This window comes from Bufo bufo, chromosome 2 (genome assembly GCF_905171765.1).
Source record: "Bufo bufo chromosome 2, aBufBuf1.1, whole genome shotgun sequence".
Lineage (NCBI taxonomy): Eukaryota > Metazoa > Chordata > Amphibia > Anura > Bufonidae > Bufo > Bufo bufo.
Window position 1 is genome coordinate 538,421,376 of NC_053390.1, and position 23,257 is coordinate 538,444,632.

Here is a 23,257-nt window from a genome sequence, read left to right on the forward strand (position 1 = left end):
GGCAGTGGCCACAGGATCCCCTCTCCCCTGCTCCTCCGATCGGAGCCCCAGCTGTGTAAGCCTGGGGCTCCGATCGGTTACCATGGTAGCCAGGACGCTATTGAAGCCCTTGCTGCCATGGTAAGCTCCATGCTGCTGTGTGCACAAAGCACAGAGCAGCAGGGACAGTGTGAGATCCTATTCACCCTGATAGAGATCTATCAGGGGGAATAGGACAAGGGTTCTAGTCCCTAAGGGGGCTAAAAGTTAGTAAAAAAAAAAACACAAAAATATTAAGTATAAATGAAAAAGACTTATAAAAAAAAAATACACATTAACAATAAACAAAAAAATACACATTAACAATAAACAAAAAAATACACATTAACAATAAACAAAAAAATACACATTAACAATAAACATATTAATTTTCAGCAGATTTGTGTAGGAATTTTTTTTTTTTCTCAAAAATGAAAATTTCCCAGAATATCGGTATAAATTATCGGCTATCGGCCTGAAAGTTCACAAATTATCGGTATCGGCCCTAAAAAATCAATATCGGTCGATCCCTAGTGTCATCCAAGGAAGGCAGACAGGAGCAGTTATGTGTAACTAACGACCTCACTATCACAAGCTACTAGTGCCATATTCCCTAAATAGTTGACTTGTTTATGGAGGACAAAGGTGTCGGTGAAGGTCCATTCACCAATCTCAAATTGCCCTCTAAAAAGTATCCACCCATCAATGATAATACTTCCATTGGTACCTTTGAGTCGGTTGTAACTGACACACTGCGGTCACTGGAATGTAGCAGTTATGAGATAAATAACATCAGGCATGAGAAAAAGGAGGCCTTACAATCATTGGAACGTGACATAAATGATCAAACCCTTGCATAAGGCCTCATGCACACGACCGTTCCGTTTTTTGCGGTCCGCAAATTGCGGATCCGCAAAACACGGAAGCTGCCCGTGTGCCTTCCGCAATTTGCAGAACGGAACAGGCAGCCCATTGTAGAAATGCCTATTCTTGTCCGCAAAACGGACAAGAATAGGACGTGTTATATTTTTTATGAGGGGCTACAAAACGGAGCAACGGATGCGGACAGCACACGGAGTGCTGTCCGCATCTTTTGCGGCCCTATTGAAGTGAATGGGTCCATTGACCAGAACAACGGTCGTGTGCATGAGGCCTAAGGGAGTGAATATAGTTGTGTTTGATCATAAACAATCTTGAGATGTGTTACAATATATTAGGTGATCAAGAGACATACAGGATTTTACCTACTGGTCCGACAAACATCTTCAAAAGACAACTCTCTGACATCCTAATGGGGGTGTGTAAGGACAAACGTATTAATAAGTCTGGGCTTGCCCTCCTGCTACCTGAACACCCCATCATGGCAACATTTTACAGTCTACCAAAACTGAACAAGGGGCCAAATCCACTCAAAGACAGACTGACAACAACCATCAGTGCATATGTTAACATTAGAGTTGAGCGGACACCTGGATGTTTGGGTTCGACAGGTTCGGCTGAACTTCACAAAAAAGTTAGAGTTCGGGACCCGAACTTGACCCTGAACCCAAACCCCATTGAAGTCAATGGGAACCCAAACTTTTGAGCACTAAAATGTCATGGAAAGGGCTAGAGGGCTGCAAATTGAACCAAAATGTGGTTAAGAGCATGGCAAGTGCTCTGCAAACAAATGTGGATAGGGAAATGACTTTAAAGAACATAAAATACGTAAAAAAAATAAAAATATAATATTGATCTAGGAGGACGAGGTCCATATGGAGTAGGAGGTTGAGGAGGCGGTGGATGTGGCGGTGTAGGTGGAAGCGGCGGTGAAGGAGGAGGAGGTAGCCTACACTGCTTTTTGGTTTTAAATTTATTTATATATTTTTAAATTAGGGTACACCCCAAAACATTGGGAAATAAAACCTGTGATAACCCCCTCCAGTCATGCTAAACACACGTTCAGACAATACACTGGCTGCAGGGCAGGGCAGGCCAGCACCTCCAAGGCGTAAAGGGCAAGCTCAGGCCATGTGCCCAATTTGGAGACCCAGAAGTTGCAAGGGGCAGAACCATCAGTCAGTTCGTACAGGCGTGTGCACACATACTGCCCCACCATGTCACACGTCCCCGTGATGTTCACGATCCAATTGGATATCTGCTCTATCAACTTTCGATGTTCTTTTCTGCGCCTACCATATTGATCACGGTTATCGGCGAATCAGGGTTCCACCCCGGAGAGGGAGCGTGAGAAAGAGAGACCACATCCAAGGGAGATCAATGTATGAAACTTAATTGTGATAGAGTGGAAATGTGGGAGAAGCTATTAAAACTGAAGAATTGAAGGAAAGGAGGGGGAACGCGGCAATTACCCACTCCCGACTCGGGGAGGTAGTGATGATAAATAACAATACAGGACTCTTAAGAGGTCCTGTTATTTGAATGATTAATTAAAAATTACAGGGAATGTCACTGCAGTATTTTGGATTAGGAAACATAAGACAGGAGAGGCCCTGCTGCCGCTTTGTGACTCTAGATAACTTCTGCCTGATCGCACGTACCTGTGACGTCCACCATCCATTTGGATATCTTCTCTATCAACTTTCGATGTTCTTTTCTGAGCCTACCATGTTGATCACGGTTATCGGCGAATCAGGGTTCCACGCCGGAGAGGGAGCATGAGAAAGAGAGACCACATTTAAGGGAGGTTAATTGTTTAAATTAAATATGATAGAGCGTAAATGTGGGACAAACTATTGAAGCGCAAATGTGGGACAACTTGTTAAAGTTTAAGCATTCAATGAAAGGAGGTGGCGCACATCAATTAAAGAAGAATTTCTGAAATTTAATTCCCTGTCAACTATGCAGAGCAGGGGTTTCTATCCAGCAAAATTTGTAAAATGTCACCTGACAATGTAACAGACGATTTTTTGAAATTTATGTTCCTGTCACCTATGCAGAGGTGCCCCCATGACATCCACCATCCATTTGGATATCTTCTCTATGTTGATCACGGTTATCGGCGAATCAGGGTTCCACGCCGGAGAGGGAGCATGAGAAAGAGAGAACACAAAATGGTACCTCACACAGCTCCTGCACTCACCGGTCCCGGCGGTCACATGACCGCCGGGCCGGAACAGGAAGAGCATAGCGCTTCCTGCTCTGCATATGCAGCGATCCAGAAGGCAGGGACACCTGAGCACTGTCCCTGCCTTCTCTCTGGGTAGCCCTGCTGTCACTGACAGCAGGCAACCCGATCAGCAGCTGCACAATTAGCATGCAGCTGCAGCTTCTGAACGGACGTTCTGGAACGTCCATTCAGAAATAGAGAGCCACCTCCCGGACGGTTATAGTCAACGTGCGGACGGGAGGTGGTTAAATTGCACACTGGCTAAACCTGCAAAGGCACCAGATGTAGGATATTGCTAAAAAAGTTTTTTTTAAACCAGATTATTGCAGTATTTCAAGCTTGGATTTGAATGTCACAAAAGCACAGATGCAGTGCTTGCATAAAAAGGCCACCACCTCCGGCCACCTAACAGACGGATAAAAGGTCTTTTTCTCTGTCACTGGGCTCAGGGCAAGATAAAAAGATTGTGCACTGCACCCACACAACTAAATCTATGTAGATCACGGAGTTCAATTGGAGTTCTGATAACAGATTCTGTCCTATTCTCTCCCTCACAGCAGCAGCATCCTCTCCCTACACTAAGCACAGCAGAGTGACGTGCAGCGCTACGTGACTCCAACTTATATAGAGGCTGGGTCACATGCTGCACTGGCCAATCACAGCCATGCCATTAGTAGGCATGGCTGTGCTGGCTTCTAAGGTTACACAGTTAAACGCTTGTTGATTGGCTGCTCTGCAGCCTTTCAAAAAGCGCCAAGAAATCGCCGAACACCGATCCCGAACTTTAACTAAAATGTTTGCATTCGGGGTCCAAAAATCGTTAAGTTCGGGTTCGCTCAACCCTAGTTAACATCTGTTACAGACTGTTATTAGCCTTCCGTCATACACCAGGGATACTATGGATGTGCTCAAAAGACTGGATGGTATCTGTTGTGTGAAGAGTACATTTTTAGCTAGCCTTGATATGAAGGCACTTGGAAGTTTTCCAGTGACAAAGGATTCCCTCAGTTGATTCAACTAATTTTTTAACATTTATTAAGCGGAAATACGGCTATATTAGGCATACTTCAAACACAGATTGTGGCGCAACGGCTAGTTGCACCGCAATCTGCGGCTTCTCCCAGCTCACCGCAAGTCTAAAAAAAGTGGACGGGAATAAAGCAGTAATATGTAGATTAGCTTTCTGAGCAGGATCTCAGTGTGGTGAAGCTATAGTACATAGTAATATGATATTGCCAGCACTCAGCTCTTGGACAGGGCTGTGTCCTCAGCCTGCTTGCTACTCCTGTCAATCAAGGGGAAGGGGGAGTGTGCAGAGCACAGGGAGTGTTCCAAAGCAGTGCTTAAATGAGTCAGCCCCGTCTCCTGGTGCTCCAATTGCTTATTTGCATATGAAATAAACGCAGATTTATCACACAGGCAAAAGAAAGGTATTGTTTTAATCAGCATGATGAGCCCCACCAGGCAGTAGGTCTGCTTTAATAGGGTTGATCCTGGGGACTACCTGTACGAGGCAAGATTTACTTCTCCCCTGGTTGCTTAACATTGAGTGTTAAACAGGTGACTGGGTGCCGCTTTCTTGATATGGGAGTAACTTTCTTTAACACCGCATAGTCACATTAGTATTACAGCTATTTGAAGGTTTTATATACAATAAGACCTCATGCACACAACCATGTCTGTTTTGTGGTCCGCAAAACACAGATGCTGGCAGTGTGCGTTCCGCATTTTGTGGAACAAAGTCCAGCCCTCAATAGGACTTTTTTTTTTTTAAGAATTGAATGGGTCTTTATCCGAGCTGCAGTTTTTGCATGGTCGTGTGGATGAGGCCTTAACATACAAGATGTTTAGGCCTTGTATACTCAAGGGAAATTGCCAGCAGCATTTTCATCTCCAAAATGACTGCACTCAAAGAAACTGGGCAGGTCAAGTGCTTCTTCTGCAGACACTCATTAGGTGTGACTTCAGCATCTGATAGTCGCCTTTTCCTCACCCGTGGTCAGTTCTAAACCTTTTGTAAAATAGTGGGGCCAGACTGTAAATGGCAAATGTCGGAAATAGAGCTCCAGCGTATAAAGACAAACGACTGCTTCGCCTGACCAACCCTATAAACAGGATTGCTTATGAAAAGGAACCTCTCAATATGCTTATGCTGCCTTATCTGTAGTCAGTGACAGGCACCCTGTTTAAAGCTGTGGGCAAATTTTTTCTTGCAACACTTTTCATAGAATCACAGTTAGGTGGCAGGAGTCCTTTCAATGTGTGTATTCCAAATTCCTTAATATGCATGAGCCAATTACTTACACCACTGCCAGCCTTCTATTCTGCACAGCATAACAGGCAGTGAATATTTCCAACTTAAAAAAAAAAACAAATACAAATCAGCAGTACATGTCAAACTTTTCCACACACCTTCCTTCCCATTCCTTGTTTGAACTTGGACAGGTCTTCAACTCAACTGTACTACGTAACTCTTATTTGCCAACACCATATACCAAAACAAGAACACACAAATATGCAGTTGCAAAATGGCCATTTATTGCCTACATAGATGGGGGGTAAAAAAAGGTACACAAGGATACAAGCAATTTAGCCCTATACATTATATGTAAGCAGTACCCGATCTCCAAAATGGATAAAAGCAATCTGTCATCAGAAATACTGTGAGGTTCTTCAGCAACTCTCCTCTTCAGCTGCCACAGGTCTAGAAAGCAGGATAAACAGTGCAACTTTTAGGCTGGATTCTTTACTGTTCACATTTGTAATACTATGAAATTTCCAGAGCACAGGATTTTATATGTCAAATATTGCCCAAAATACATCAGCTGTGCAGTCCAGATTGTGGTATACCTCCATAAATACAAAAAGTTAAAAAATGGCTGGTGATAAACTCTTTACCTTCAGATATACATTCTTAAAATGCACTTCAAAAGATCAATTGCTGTAAATTAAATTGAAGAAAGTTTTATTTTTGCATATTCATACTGTGTACAGGAAAAAAAAAAAAAATCATCAAGCAACATATATATATATATATTTTTTCGATTAAACTTCAGACAACGCTATACAAAATATTGAGTGGTAAGCTCAGGCACCATATCATACATCCAATTAAGGCAGTATTAAGCCTGCCACACTTGTACAGCAGTTATGAAGTGTTGAGAGGAATGATACATAGGGAGGTGGGAAAAGAAATGTGTAAAAATCCTAAGGACTGCACCAGTAAGTAGTTTGCAGAACTACTGTGGATTACAGTCATTAATGCAAATCTATACTTTGTGCAATATTAACTACAATAAAGGTCTAAACATACATTCCATTTTAACCCCTGTAAAATTTCATTTTTTGGGGGGGGGGGGGGGGGGCTATACTTTAGAAATTTTCAATAACTCAACAACCATTTAATTTACTTCTAGTAATCTAGTTATATATGGTTTGGCAAATAAAAAAAAAAACACAAAAACAAAATAAAAATAAACCCACAGCATTTCTGGTAAAATCTGAGTACTGTCCTGAGCTTAGCACACCAGAAGACATCACCATTCAGCAACTGTATAGTAGATGTATACATTTACTAGTGGCAAAGCCTGGGGAAGTTACATATACAGTATAGTTACTAGACACCAGTTTAAAAATGGGCAAACCCATGTTTCATTTACTTTTATTGGAAATAGTCCCACTGAAACTATTTGCATCTGTGTAAATACTCAATGAGGGAACCTAACCAAGCAATAAACATGTTTAATAGAGTTTAAGTCTTAGGTTAATTCCCAATTCAACAAGACACCATTTGATTGTGATGAAACATGATTTATGCAAGTAGGAAAATGAAAATTTAGTGAAAGAAGGTACGCATATGCATTTATTTTAAATCAGTAATATGAAGTCTGTTTACCATCAGATTTTATTTTCTACAAAAATTAAGGGGTGAGGACACTTCATACAAGTCCAAAGGGGTGGGATCATTTTTTAAATTTTATTTAACTTCCATCTTTAGAACATTTTATTGTTCTCGGCCGAATATAAATCACCCCAGAACATTCAAATGGGGTTCTTCACTCACATTATTTAATTAGAAAGGTTATAAAGTTCCACAATGTCCATTAGATTCAACAGAAAAGAAAACAAAAAAAAACGAAAAAAAAAAAACACCTTAATGGAAGTGCACAATTTGAGTATCCCGGGCATGATCAGAAGAAAGTATCCCTCCAGAATGAGGACAGAAAATCAGTCTTGAATTACAAAGAACTTACTAAAAGATTACAAGCACATCACCGCATTAAAACTGGCGCGATTTCTGGCTTATCTGGAAGGTTGTGACCTCGGACATTAGAAATCAGGCAGCTGCAATACAGTACTCAGAGGAGTACTTCATGGAGCAAATAGGACTGTGTAGTGATTTGCTAAAGGAAATGAACACATTCTAAAAAGCATATGGCAATAGGTTATAAGAGTGGGAAGGGTTTAGATTTCAAGGTGATGCTTTACATGCTGCATAATTTTTTTTAGTTTTTAAAGTTGACCAAGCTAAATCTTTTCTAATGTGGATACAAAGCCATGAGACGTAATGCTCAATGTGACACGGATTTTCAATTAAACAGCTTCACTTGAAGCAAACACCAATGCATGTTATGGGGAGATAAATTACAAAAACCACTGTGAAAGGTCATTTTTATCACTACTGCAATATGAAAGCAAGTGTTTGCTTAGAAAAAGTAGTATTTGTACGTCGTCACCTTTACATCTACATCATATACAAGCACAAGGAAAAGTGGATTCTGACCAGGCTCGAATGCTTAAAAAGGGGTTCTCTGGGAATTAAGACAATAAAAATACTTTAAAATATTACTTTATTATAAATATATTCGTTATAATGGCTCTTTTTGTCTAGGGAGCAATCAGAAGGAGAAACAAAATGGCCACCTTCCTATTCGTACACACAAAACCTGTCCTAATCATACAGGAGGACAAGTTACTTCACAGCACCGAGTTAAACAGCTGCCTCATCCTCCTCTCCTACTTGTCAGGGATTATGATCCTGAATACAGTTTAATATGATATTTAGCCGAATCTTTGTGGGAATGGAGATCATGAGGAGACATGAAGTACTGAGAGGACAGACAGGTAATGGAGACTACATACAAGTGCTGCTCATTAGCCACATCTGCTCCTGGACTCTATTACTACAGAGATTCAGCTAAAGATTCTATCAGCTGTATTCAGGATAATAATCCCCAACAAGTAAAACAAAGAGGAGGATGAAGCAGCTCTTTATCTCAGTGTTGTGAAGTAACTTGCCCTGCTGTGGACTAAGACAGGTTGTGTGTACCAATAGGACGGCAGCCAATTTGTTTCTCCTAATGATTGCTCCCTAGACAAAACGAGCCATTATAAACAACTAATGTAAAGTATTTGGGAATATATTTATAATGAAGTAATATTTAAGTATTAAAATTTTCTTAATTCCTGGAGAACCCCTTTAATAGTGCTCCTAATACTTTTTTCCTTTTTTTTTTAACAGGGTTTCAGCTTTTATTAAAAAATTGAGCCCTGGGTGTAAAACAAAAATATATATTTATATATAACTCTTGGAGATGAAAGTATATCAAAAGATGTGACTGTTGTGCCAGTTCTGAGGATACGGTTTTACAGAATTGACAATCTTTTCACCAATTTAATACACAGAAAATAGAAAATAGCTATTTCATACATTTTATTACATAAAATCACTTTAAAAATCATTACCCTTCATCAGGACTAAGATTTTTTTATTTTTTTGTTATCTGCTTTCATAGGCAGTGCTGCTGGTTAAATCACAAAAAACCCCAAAACATAACCGAGACAAAACTGTTGAAAGAACGGAACTACTCAAATCTTAATTCCAGTAATCAGACAGGCCCTGAGGGTGCTGCAGGAAACCAAACATTTAACAGCTAGATACATTTTTACCAACCATAAGCTTTGGAAACAGACTACAACAAATTTGGAAACCTCTTACATTAAAACGAAAAAGTTCCTAAAATGACAGCCAGCCCACTATGTGGATGAATTGGACTGCTGTGGGTATGTACACCAGTTCATGTACATATGACGTAATGACGCATCTCTATATTTAGCGATGGGACCATAACCTAGATGAATACCAAGGAGATTACACCTCTAATATTTAAAAATGCAAGTTACAATAGGAATTATGAAGGACAACTTGTCAGATAATAAGTTACAATAAGATTTACAATTGAACTGGATCCAAATAAAACTGGGTCTTATAGAAGATAAAATGGGACAGGTAAAAAAAAAAAAAAAAAAAAAAAGAAGAAGAATGCTGGAACCTAAACAGTTGCTGCAAATGTGACGGTATGTGACCCTGAGCAATGGCAGAATGTGGGAAATTTAAAGCCCTAATGCTATCAAAGGACAGATATGCAACATCAAAAATATTTTTCAAAATGAGAGAGCAGGGTAAGCATTATGAAATATTAAGGTAAATGTTTGAAGGGGATTCATAACTTCACAGATCAATGAATGACATTAAAAGGGGTTCTGCACTTTCATTTAACTGATCTATCCTCTGTAAAGATCAGCTTCTGATCGGCGGGGGTCCGATACCTGGGACCCCCGCCGATCAGCTGTTTGAGAAGGCAGTGGCGCTCCAGCAGCGCCGCGGCCTTCTCACTGACGTCATGACTAGTATCAAATGGCCTGGGCGCGGCTAAGCTCCATTCAAGTGAACAGAGCTTAGCTCCGCCCACGCTAGTTGATACTAGTCGTGACGTCAGTGGGCCGACGGTAAACAGTGAGAAGACCGCAGCGCTGCTGCAGCGCCACTGCCTTCTCAAACAGCTGATCGGCGGGGGTCCTGGGTATCGGACCCCCGCCGATGATCTATCCAGAGGACAGATCATCAGTTAAATGAAAGTGCAGAACCCCTTTAACTAGTAAGGCTGAGTTCACATCACAGTTTAGTTAAATTAACTGATCCGTCTTTTCTGAGCATCCGTTATGATCAGTACTGCATGCATGACTTTCTTCCATCAAAAATAACTGACAAACTGATGCTCAAAATACTGGGTCCGTTTTTCTTTTATCCCTGTGTTCTTCTGACGGAGCTGAAGAATGGAAAGTTAAACAGTGATATGAACTCAGCCTAAACCACATGGATGACAATAAATTAGAGTTTTCAAAATTTCTGCAGGAAAAAAAAAAAAAAAAAAAGGGGAAGGTAGAAGCCAGCAATAGAAACCATAAAAAATAAAAAAATAAAAAAGCCTTCAAATTACATTAGGAAACAGTAAATAAATCAGTGCTTCTGCTTTTTACCAATGCATAATGGATTTAATGGCATTCATAGGCAAGGACAACAGAAATATCGACAGACAGATCGAGTGCAAAACAAACCATGTTTGAAAAGCAAATGTACCCCTTTGACCTTAGAGGGGGGGGGGGGGGGGGGGGTCTTCAAATTGTTCCAACCTCTGGCGGTGAAGGGGTTGAGCAAAAAAAAAAAAAAAAAAAAAATTTATTCTTACAATTTTACACAGTACAATTTTTTATGAATAAAAACTGGACATTGTTTCTTATTAAAATATCCTTTCACATGTTTTATTAACTCAATTTATAAACGTTAAAACTTTAAAGTCACAGGTAGGACAGCCTAGGCCACATTTACTGCAAATAAAATAGAGATGGGGAGTATGTTTTTTTTGCATTCACTTGCTTTGTTCAATGCAAACAAATGGCAAAAGGTCACGTTGAAAAAGTTAACCAATATAAAGCAAGGGAGAGTAAATCAGCCAGTATCAAAAATGTTACTGAAAAGAAACCACAACTGAAAAATAAAATAAAAAAAATGTAGAAACCTAAAGACAACATACTGACTTTGACATGATCTAGTACATTTATTTCTTATACTGAACCCAAAAATACATGGGCGAATGCTTCAGGTAGTCAACACTGCAGCAGTTAAGCATTTAAAGTTTCATAAAAGTAGCTGGTATTCATTAAATGACTCGTACATGCGCAGTGATGCCCATCATTCAATGCGACATGGACACTGCCCAAACAAAAATTTACAAACAGAAGTTCTGATAAGTGACATGCTCTTCCATTATGAACAATGACCCTAATTGAGTAGGACTTGTTATATTTAAAGTACTTTGTGCTGCTACATACATGTCACTTCTGCAGAAAGGAGCGGACTACCTTAACAATAATCCTTTGTCTGATGCTTTACAGTTTAACAATATATACAGTACCTGAGAAGTTGTAGATGCAGATAATCTAGCTTGTTTTCTATGTGAAAGTTTAATTCTGATTCATTGCATTTGTGGTAACCAAATTGTTCCCAAAGTGGGTCTAAAATATTCTTCTAGTTTCTCTTGGGCCGATAACAAAAAGTTGTAAGTTAGTCATTTTCAGACAACACCTGGCACCACCTATGCTACACAGGAAAGCAAGTGGACAACTCCATAGAAGCATTTCTTAGTAACCCTATGGCATCTGTTTTAGAGAGGCATGTGGGTACAAGTGCATTCAAAGCAAAGTTTGATGCAAAAAAAAAACAAAACAAAAAACATTTAGACCTTGTTTAAAGAGTGTGGTTTTGATGCATTTTAAGCCAAAAAAATAAATAAAAATCTCTTGATGTAATCACATTTGTGGCTAAAATAAATCATACAAAAACCACACGTAAACATGGCCTTAGAGGTGCAAGTGTAGACCAGGCAATTGTCAGGGCTACACAAGGCATTTTACTTCATCACCAAATCTTTTATAGTCATGTGGAATAGAGAGTTTATATTAAACATATCTACGAAGGCACTTTAGGAATTTAGTGGAGACTGCAGATTATATGTACCTTACGTAAAATACATAAACGGTCTATAGAAACTATGTGGGGAAACCCACAGGCAGGAGGGAAATGCAGTCATTAGTGAAAGGGGAAGAGTCCTGTGTTTATACCCATCGAATGGACCTTTTCGCATCAAGCAGTAACACTTTCTAAAAGGGCCCTTGGTTAAAAGTTCAGAAAAGATTGTGTCTGAGAAGTGACCACATTGGGAAACAAAGCAATAAAGTGCATTGGAGAATTATTTTCATTTAAAAGCAGTTTTAAAAACATAGCAGCAAGAGACAAGAAAATGTTGCAGCTAGAGGCCATTTAACCAGTGCAATACAAATTTTTCTCAAAAAAAAAAATATATTTTTTTAATTAACAGCAAGACTCTTTAAACCCTTCACGGCCAGGCGTCAGGGAACAAAAAGTTGAAGACCACCTTTAGGCAAGGTACATATTGTTACAAAGCTACTCTACAGTTGAATTGTAGAACCTTATCAGATGGGGACAGGAGGTTTTCTTTTTTAATCTGGGAATTTAGATGGAAAGTCTTGAAAATGCAGGATGTTGGAAACTGGCCAATGATAGCATGTGAAACCCGACTGTAGAATGTAAACTACCTCTGCTCGCTCCTTTTGGCTACCTTCCAAAAAAAATAAAAAAAGTCTAAATGATTCCAAACCAATAGTAATCAGAATTGGTTAAGCCAGAAATAGAGATTGGGTGAGGGACTAAATTATTTTAAAGATAAAAATAAAATACTAAATTATATAAATTGGGTTACTAAGTAGGATCTTTGGTGACAGTGTTGGACTGGCAATCTATCCTTTTCCTTCTTCCAGTAATATTATAAATGTGAATAGTTAATCTGTCACCACAATTTTGGACTATCTTCAGTAATACATGACAAATACTACAAATAAGGGGTTCAAATCACCATTTTCCTACTGCACCTGTGTTCCACTACTGTCATGGTTTAAAGCTGCACTGAAACACATTGTCGGGACTGCTGTGCATGTGCACAGGAGTCCTCTTCCATTGTGTTGGCATGACAGCAGTCCTGACTAATTCTGTACAGGTTTAAACCCTGACAGTGAGGGGGCGGGGATCAGTAGGAAACTAAAACATCTGGACTCCGTATGTGCAGTACTACTCATTGTACTGCTGATGAAAGTCCAAGATCAAGGTGACAGATAGCATTTAAGGCTGAAATACAGAATTAAAAAAAAAAATGGACTACCATTGACCTGATCACATTGTGGAAGAGGTACAGTAAATGCATGACTGATTAAAAAAACTGTTCACAATTCTCTTTGCAGCCACCGACAGTGGGTTTTCTTCAGCCAAAAATATAGGGGGAAATCAAGAGGAATAGGTGGTATTTTCCCCTCTTAAAAGTAATTCATTTCTAGGATACATATATGGAAGAAAGTGTGGAAGCGTGGAAAGGGGGTAAAACAAGGTTGTGCTTTACTTTTAGGAGAGCTAAGGTAGCCATCAAAAAGTAGGGTAAAAATCATGTTTTTTTCCTAGGACAATTACAGAGTTGGAACTCCTTATTAACTACTCATTGGGATTCAGCTATACTTAAAAGGGAAAATAGCCTGGTATCTAGCTGTTGTCAATGGAATTATTATTTTTTTACAAGACAAAACTCATGGGAGAGTAGAAGAAAAAAAAAATAAAAAAAAATTAAGCTTGTTTAAAAAGTAACAAAAACACAGTTGGGGGGAGGAGGACAGATTCTGTACCAACCCCAATGTCAAATATTGCCTCCCTGCAAAAAAAAATGCAGAAACACGGCTTTGACAGAAGGGAAGGAGCCGTGAAAAAGCAGCTTTAGGTTGGCCATATTTCACTCCTACAGACTCTTTTACAGCTGTACAGGTCCATGAGAACGACTGCCAAGCCTCATTCAGCACTACCTCCTGCTTGGCAAGTGTATACCATTGATGAGAGGCAGAAGTGGAGGGTGGAGTTCCAGCTGCGTTAACAGTGAGAAGTGGTCAGAAGGTATGTGGGGGTGAGGGCAGCCAGTGATGTTGTTCTCTGCCATCCACTGAGGGTCTAAAGGCCCCAGGACGCCAAGAACATCCATGTGTGTCTTGGAGTAGAAGATGTAGTCAATGACACCCTAAAGGATTTTAAAAAGAGAAAAAAATATATATATTATCAAGTCAAACCTGATGTTCTCTTCAACTATACACCTAAGCAAAAACACAAGCTAATGAAGCAAACAAGCAATCTTTGCTACAAGCAAGGTGGACATGAAGCACAGCACATTCTTCATGTGTCAATGTATACATAACCAATTTTAAACCTGTATAAATAAAAAAATGAAATATATAACTGACAATAAACTTTACTTTGAACACATTCCAGGTGCCAATACAATTGACAAACGACTAGGCTTTCAGTCTTCAAATATTAAAAAAGGTTTTGGCTGAATTAATAAGTCATTAAAAGGTGCAAAATAATTAAAAAGCCATACTCACCTGACCAATGCCTCTTCCATTCTAACTAAGGGCTTATGCACACAACTATTCTGCGATCCGCGAAAAAAATTTAAATAAAAAAGGAAGACGTCTGTGTGCATTCAGTATTTTGCGGAATAGAACAGCTGGCCCCTCATGGAACAGTCCTATCCTTGTCCGTTAAGGAACAGACACGGAAAGAAAAATGTTCATGTGCATGAGCTCTAAACAGTCTCCGATTCCTGGTTATCCTCACTATGTAGGAAATAACCACTCAGCCAAACACTGATTGAAGCAGGTTCACAACTCAGAGCAGATACTAGCTAAAAGGCGTGTGTTAAGGACCATGAAGCATAAACTGCAGGGTACTGGAAAGGGTTGGAACTGGGTAAGCATCTGAACATAAAGGTACACAAGTTGATTCCCTGTAAAACACAGCTTAGAACTTACTTTGAAATCAAAAGTGTAATTGGTGTAAGGCATCAAGTTGTTTTCATAGGCGCTCCTCAGCTGGAAGCCATGTGTAATTCTTCCATCTGGGGTCCCATTCTTCCCATTGCAGCTGAAGTTGGTGAGACACTCATTGTATCGAAGCTCCTTAAAGTCCTTATGATTGTCAGCTACCACTCCATTGGTTAGATATTCCACCACACCTAATGAGGGGCAAAATAAAAGGGAGGATTTTCAGTAGTACAAAATTATATATATATATATATATATATATATATATATATATATATATATATACACACACACAGTACAGACCAAAAGTTTGGACACACCTTCTCATTCAAAGAGTTTTCTTTATTTTCATGACTATGAAGGCATCAAAACTATGAATTAACACATGTGGAATTATATACATAACAAACAAGTGTGAAACAACTGAAAATATGTCATATTCTAAGTTCTTCAAAGTAGCCACCTTTTGCTTTGATTACTGCTTTGCACACTCTTGGCATTCTCTTGATGAGCTTCAAGAGGTAGTCCCCTGAAATGGTCTTCCAACAGTCTTGAAGGAGTTCCCAGAGATGCTTAGCACTTGTTGGCCCTTTTGCCTTCACTCTGCGGTCCAGGTCACCCCAAACCATCTCGATTGGGTTCAGGTCCGGTGACTGTGGAGGCCAGGTCATCTGGCGCAGCACCTCATCACTCTCCTCCATGGTCAAATAGCCCTTACTTTCAAAGTTTTCCCAATTTTTCGGCTGACTGACTGACCTTCATTTCTTAAAGTAATGATGGCCACTCGTTTTTCTTTACTTAGCTGCTTTTTTCTTGCCATAATACAAATTCTAACAGTCTATTCAGTAGGACTATCAGCTGTGTATCCACCTGACTTCTCCTCAACGCCACTGATGGTCCCAACCCCATTTATAAAGCAAGAAATCCCACTTATTAAACCTGACAGGGCACACCTGTGAAGTGAAAACCATTTCAGGGGACTACCTCTTGCAGCTCATCAAGAGAATGCCAAGAGTGTGCAAAGAAATAATCAAAGCAAAAGGTGGCTACTTTGAAGAACCTAGAATATGACATATTTTCAGTTGTTTCACACTTGTTTGTTATGTATATAATTCCACATGTGTTAATTCATAGCTTTCATGCCTTCAGTGTGAATCTACAATTTTCATAGTCATGAAAATAAAGAAAACTCTTTGAATGAGAAGGTGTGTCCAAACTTTTGGTCTGTACTATATATATATATATATATATATATAGGATTTTGTGCTGTTCGCATCTGCACTTCCGTTCCGCACAAAAATAGAACATGTCCTATTCTTGTCTGCAATTGGGACTAAAAGGCATTTTCTATGAGAGTGCAACGATGTGTGGTCCGCAAAATGCGGAACGCATATTGCCGGTGTCAGTGTTTTCCGCAAAACACATACGGACGTGTGAATGGACCAACACTGGTACAGGAAGAAGAGGCAGGAGATCAAATTCTGTAGAACATCCTCCTTCAATAAAGAGTGTCAGACAAAACCTTTTACCTGAATCTGGCAAGGAGTTCAGATCAGCACACAACACGAACGGGATGGAATTTGGATCAGGTGCAGGGCTGCCAGGTCTGCTTGCTGCCTTCTCTAGAATGCTTTTAAGTTCAGAGACAAACATCATAGTTTGGATAAGCTTGACATCAGAATATTCCGGGTCCCAATGCATGTGGGCATTAGCTACCATAAGAAGCTGTTTATCAGTTGAATGATGAGCCTTCATACCTAAAAAAAATAAAATAAAATAAAGACACACACACACATAATGGCAAGTCAAAACTAGACAGAGTGCCTTAACGCGCCTCGATAATGCACACTTATTTTTCAAGTGAGATCTATGGTAGCCTATAATCACCTCATCATGTAACGATGCACTGACAAATTTAAACAGTTAACCTCTTTTAGGCTGGATTCACACGTCCGGGCGATACTGGCCTGGATTTCTTCTGAGTGCACGGAGTCATTGGTTGCTATGACACCGTGTGCTTCCTTCTGCCGCCGTACAGTAATACACTGATATAGATCATACCAGTGTATTACTGTACTGCAGCAGGAAGTGCACGGTGTCATAGCAACCAATGACGCCGTGCGCTCCTGCACTCAGATGAAATGTAGGCCGGTATCACACGGACCATGTTCCACGGATGTGTGAATCCAGCCTTACACAGCAGACACCCAGTGAAGACTCCAATCAGACTTAACTCTTCAAATGCAGTGTTAACCATCAGGTGATCGCCAGGTGCAACAGGGGAAGCACTATTAATTGCATAGCTCTCATTGAGGTGATAAACCCCCTTTTATCTATTCCTTGGGATCCCTAGCTGTTACTGACAGATGGGGAACTGACCGGTTCTTCCTAGATTGAAGCAGCATGAGATTTGTGTTTACTCTGGATTAAAACCCAGCACCAAGCAGATCATAAAAGGAATAAGTGGCAATTACCTGCACAGAAAGTGTTGTGACTGAGACTTTGGCTGACCATACACATTAGATTAAAAGGGTTTTCCAAGACTTTATAACTGATGACCTATCCTCAGCATCAGATCTTACTAGTTGCCATAAAATATAAGAATAAAAATAAAAAAAATTCAGCAAAATAACTGTGTGAAGGAATCAATCACCATCCTTCACTTCAGTGCTGTATGGGGGAAGAAACACCAATTGAAATACACCTACCTCCCCCAGGGAGATCTTTGTGGACTTCAAGCAAAACAGAGACGCCAATATTATCCTTTGTCATAACTCTATTAAGCATAGCTTCTGATCCCTCAGAGTTGGCCATGGCTACCTGGTTGAATTCCACAGTATGTTTTGCCACCAGAGAAAATCTTAAAAAAAAAAAGAAAAAAAAAAAAAGAAAGTTACACATGACCATATAATACTATACAGTGAAAGGTAGTCTATCACCAGGTAATTCAGTGCTAAACAAAGCCAAATACCTAGTAGGGCTAGCTCAGCTGAAGTCAACCATACCTTTCACTTAGTGATCCGTTGCTTCATTACTGGAGAAAAAGTACTTTCAATCCAAATGAAAAGTTAAGGAGGAGTTGTGACATCGCAGACATATCACTAGGATATGCCATCAAAGTCACAGGTGTGGGTCTCAGAGCTGGGACCAGTACCTATATCTTTCCTATCTCCAGAATGGGTCCCAGAAGAAAAGGAGACTGCACTATGAGTGTGCAGCACGCTCCCCATTAATTTCGATGGGAGCTCCGAAAGTTTTTGGAAGTCCATTAAAAATGAATGGAGACTGCACTGCGTAAGCATGGCCACTGCTCCATTTACTTCTGTGGGAATACCGCGTTCAAGGGGTTCTCTGGGATTTTCATATGGACATACTCGGGATAGGCCATCAAGATGAGATCAGTGTGGGTACAATACCTCCGTCGATCAGCTGTTTGAGAAAGCTGCGGCACTCACCAGATCTCTGGAGTGTCACGGGCTCCTCAAGGCTTACCAAGCACAGTGCCATCCATTGGATAGCTGCTTTTCTTAGCATTGCAGCTCAACTGCATTCACTCAGCTGCATCATGAATGTTTAGGCTTTTTCATACAGCTCAGAGAGGAGTGCTGGGAGTCGGACCCCATTGATCTGATACTCATGACCTATCCTGGAGATCTGAATACTAAAAAAATTCTGCAGAATATGTAACAGTACTGAAAAAAAATCCTGAAACTCAGTTTATTTTTGCCTAAACAGTGAAGAGTCAAAGACCAAGGGCAACTCCATGTCACAGTTAAATCAAAATCACAATTTGCAAACTTGACCACAATTTCCCACTATCTGCAGACTCGCCCCCTTACAACTGAAGCAAGCTTGCCCAGTATTTGGTGTGCAACTGGGGTTAAAAGTGTTCTATACTCTGGTTAACCCCTGCCCAATCACATTATGTAAAATATACAGCAGTCTGCAGACAGCCAGACTGCCATATAGTTACATTCCCCCAACAATCGTGGTGTGCCATCTGAAGGAGGAGGCCAAGTGTGGCTGTAACCAACAGCCAGTGGCATTCATTAACCTATTCCAGACCATACCAACATTAGGGTAGTTAGGGTATCCTGTGATGGCAATGATGCCAGCAAAGGGGCTTGGAGGCATGCAGAGAAGATTAGATCTGCCCATGATGTGATCTATGCATTATATGGATCACTAGTTATTGGCTGCTAACAGATTCTGTTTTCAGCAATCTGTACATGACGACAACATGGAACAGAAACAAATTTGTCAAAATGGCTTTTTTATAACATTTTACTAAAGAAATATATTGCACTGCTAGTGCAGTTACCAAACCACTTGCTTCTGATCTTGCAGTCATCCATGGTGCCAGCTCTCTATAGGGGCATTGTACAGTGTGCGCCAAGAACAATTCACTTACTTTTCTGTTCTGAAAAATATTGCACAACCATCCACGTGCTTCTTCTCGTGTTCTGACATTATTTTGGCACGTGACTTTGGAGAAAAGAAACCATCATATCCACGGTCTTTTAATGCTGGCAGGAAAAGGGTGAAGTATTGCTCTGTTTCAACTTCCTAAAAGACAAAAATTGGAATATGTATAAAAACTAATGGAAGCAGATCATTGAAACTACATGGTGGCCCACAAAACAGTGGCCCACCTCCAGCGATGGAATGGCTAGATGAATGAGCAAGGGGATTGTTTTTCTTTAAATTACCCACAAGTCACAAAAGATGCTAAAAGTGGTCCCCGTTCAAATCTCTGCATCTTGGGGCACGTTGGATTAGGTTGGCTGATACTGCAGATATTGTTTTTGATGTTTCCCTTGAGTTCATCCAGGGGGATGTGGACTGTTAGCGGACACTTTGTTTTAAGTTTGCCCACAGATTTAAAAAAAAACAAAAAAAAAAAAAACACTAACACTCAAGATTAACCCCTTTGTGCAGTGGGGTGAGGTCCACCAGTAGTGTAGAATGTGGGCTCACAGGCCCTGTGCTGCAGCAGAGATTGAAAATAACCACAGTAGGTAAACAGCCAGGATGGGAGTTAATTGTGACCACAGCATCTGAGATGTCAGACAGGGCCCTTAGAATTCTTGTGTAAAAAGTTATGGGTGTTTGAATATTGAGAGTTTTTATTTAATTTTATTTTTAAACAGCAGTATTACAAAAAAAAACTAGATTAGGAATCATTAGTGTCATTTTTACTGCATAATTTTCACTATGAAAACTAATCCCAAACTTTTTTTTTTTTTTTTTTTTAACTCAATGGGTGTTTACTTCAATACAAAACTGCATTTTCAGTGCTGTGCGTATCCAAGAAAAAAACAAAACACACCAGAGGTTCAAAAACCCCACCTGTACCCCTCATCACCAGTGTATTTTAACGGAACCAGGAAAATGGGTAGAACATAAACCAAAAGTAAAATTATCAACAAAAGGGTGGGAATACATGTGCCGTCATGGAGACTTCCAGGAAACCAGATTACCAGTGAGTGTAACTCATTTTCCCAGTCGTCTCCATGACAGCACATCCTGCCATGACAGCACTTATTTTTGGGGGGGGCGGTTGGACAACAGCACCTAGAACCTTGTGTCCAAAGGCCATGACCTCATTGGCAAATACATCGACCCTATAATGCTTGGTGAAGTTGTGAGCCCTCTTCCAAGTGGCCGCTCTGCAAATTTGTTCCAAAGATGCAGAGGCTCTCGGCCCAGGAAGTAGACACTGATCTTACTGAATAGGCTCTGAGGGACAGAGGAGCTTCTTTACTGGAGGCTCTATAGGCCTCAGAAATGGCACACCTAATCCAGCGGGATATAGAGCTTTTTGCAGCTTTTTTACCCTTATTTATTCAGTTTTCCGGCCCAAATAAGTTTTTATCTATCCTCCAATCCCTGGTGACATCTAGATAATGAAGGCATAAACCAGTCCCGACATCCAGTCCCGAGTGAAGGAGTCTACTGCCACACAGGGATCTGTTGGATTGAGCGAGAAGTCATGCGGTACTTTGTGGTTTCTTCTTGAGGTGAACAGATCTAGACTCTGATTGCCCCATTGATTTTGGATCCTCTGAAAGGCACCACTCGGCTGGATCCAATCTGTCGACTGAGAAAGTCCATCTGAAGATTGAGAACCCTTCAGGTGTACCGCAGCCAGAGATTAGGTTCTTCTCTGCCCATAGAAAAATCTGTTTTGAGAGATTCTGAAGGTGACCATGTCTTGTTACCTCCCTGATGTTGGATGAAGGCTACAGCTATGGAATTGTCCAAGTGGACTTGTACATGACTGTTCTTGGATTGGGTCAGAGTTGCTTTGAGGCCTTCCTATATAGTCCAAAGTTCTTTGTAGTTAAACGACATCCTCCTCTGAGTTTCAGACGAAGTCCCCTGAAAGGAACCTGTGGCAGTAAGGGCACCACAGCCCCAGGAACTGGCATCCGTTGTCCTGGCTCCAAGAGACTCCAGATTCTTGTCTCTGAGCCATCACTGTAAGGAGGTCTTTACCTCTTTGGTTACGGACATCCTCTGGTCTAGGGTTAGCTGAGATCTGTTCCAAGAGGCCTCATGTGGAATTGGGCCCAGGTAACAGTTGGAATGCAAGATAAGCAACCTAAAATCTTCATGGCCTGTCTGATCAAACAAAAGGGCCCTCTTAATTGTTGGATCCTCAACTTTAGAGCCTGGACCTTCGGAGATGGAAGAAATGATTTTTGAAGGACAGAATCCAGGAGGATGCCTAAAATTATTCTTTGATGGTTTGGGATAAGATTGGATTTCTCCTAGTTGACTATCCAGCCCAGGTTCTGAAGGTGAGAGGACCACCTGAAGATGAGCTTGTAGGAGATCGGACGTTTCTGCTATAACCAACAGATCGTCCAGATATGGAATAATTAATATTCCCTTTTGGCTTAGGGAGGCCACTACTTCTGCCATAATCCTGGAGAAGATGTGAGAAGCAGAAGATATACTGAAAGGAGGACCGTTGAATTGAAAAGTGATAAATCTTCTCTTTCAGCTTCATTGCAAATCTCAGATATTTTCTGGCTAGGGGGATGGATTGGAACATGAAAACAGGCATCCTTGAGGTCTATTGTGGCCATTATAGCCCCTTTTTGATTAGTTTCACGGCGGATTTGACAGTTTCCATTTTGAACCTGCGATGGGTCGTGTGTTTAGTGGCCTCATATTTATAATGGTCAGGAATTTGCCATTCGATTTCCGAACTAGGAACAATGGAGAATAGTGACCCCTTCCCATTTCCCTGTTGGGAACACACTATTGCCCCCTAGGCATAATAATTCTTCTATGCCTTCGGACAGAGGACCTGAGGCCAGGGGAGTTGGGTTATCATGAATTTTTGTGGGGGAAGAGAACCCAACTCTATAGCATAACAGTTTTTTACAATACTGATTATATACAGGTCTGCGATGACTGGCTCCTAGGAATTTATGAAGGAGCTGAGTCTTTACCCAACACAAATGGGGTCATTGCTTGGAAGAGGAAGGAAGGAAGGACCTCCCTTTTTGGGGTTAAGAAAATTCCTTCCTTAACCGCCCTTGGCATAGCTCCACCTTGCAGATTTTCCTCCATCTGATCTGGTATCCTGCTGTTTACGAAAAAACTGCCTTCTGTTTTTGGATCTGTCTTCAGGAAAACCTTTTGTGTGGTCTGTAGCATTTTCTAAGATCTTATTCAGATCAGGGCCGAACACATACTGCCCATGGAACGGTAAGGATATCAATTTGTTTTTAGAGGTCATATCACCGGACCAGGCTTTCAACCACAGGACTCTCCTGATGGTGTTAGAGAGTACTGATGTACTGGCAGAAAGTTTTACAGACTCAGCGGAGGAGTCTGCCAGGAAATGTGGCCTTTCTAAGCAGGGGGAGGCTGTCCAAGATCTGCTCCCTTGGGGTCTTGTTAATGAAGTGAAGCTCTAATTGCTCCAGCCACACCGATAAGGTACGAGCTACACGTCGTTGCCACTCCGGGTTTTAAAAGAGCAGCCGTAGCTTCCAGTGTTTTTTTAAGGAGGCTTTCTGCATTTCTGTCCATAGGGTCCTTTCACTGCGCAGCATCCTCAAAGGAAAGGCCCGTTTGCTTTGCGACCTTGGCCACTGGAGAATCGACTCTGGGAATAGACTCCCAGTCTGTGCAATCTGCCTCGTCAAAAGGGGTACCACCTTTTTATGCCATGGGGAAGGAGCCTTTTTCAGGTTTATCCCATTCCGCTCTTATGATCTTCTGTATGTTATCTGGAATTGAGAATACAGATCTCAGCCTCTCCCCCAAATATTTCCTCCTGAACAGATCTGGGCTTCCTGAGAATCTACGTTCTAATTGTGGCTCTTATGGCTTTGATTA

At 40.8% G+C, this 23,257-nt stretch overlaps 1 protein-coding gene across 1 annotated transcript in view; it reads right to left on the minus strand.

Annotated features, from left to right (window-relative positions):
- Positions 1 to 10,064: 10,064 nt before the first annotated feature.
- Positions 10,065 to 23,257, minus strand: part of CNOT6L (CCR4-NOT transcription complex subunit 6 like) — a 63,960-nt gene continuing 50,767 nt past the window's right edge. Inside the window, exons 8-12 of the mRNA XM_040418024.1 lie at positions 19,311 to 19,465; positions 17,608 to 17,759; positions 16,429 to 16,656; positions 14,888 to 15,090; positions 10,065 to 14,097 (exon numbers count right to left, since the gene is read on the minus strand). Of these exons, the coding sequence (XP_040273958.1) occupies positions 13,885 to 14,097; positions 14,888 to 15,090; positions 16,429 to 16,656; positions 17,608 to 17,759; positions 19,311 to 19,465 (951 nt within the window). The 3' untranslated portion in view covers positions 10,065 to 13,884. The remainder of the gene's footprint in view (positions 14,098 to 14,887; positions 15,091 to 16,428; positions 16,657 to 17,607; positions 17,760 to 19,310; positions 19,466 to 23,257) is intronic.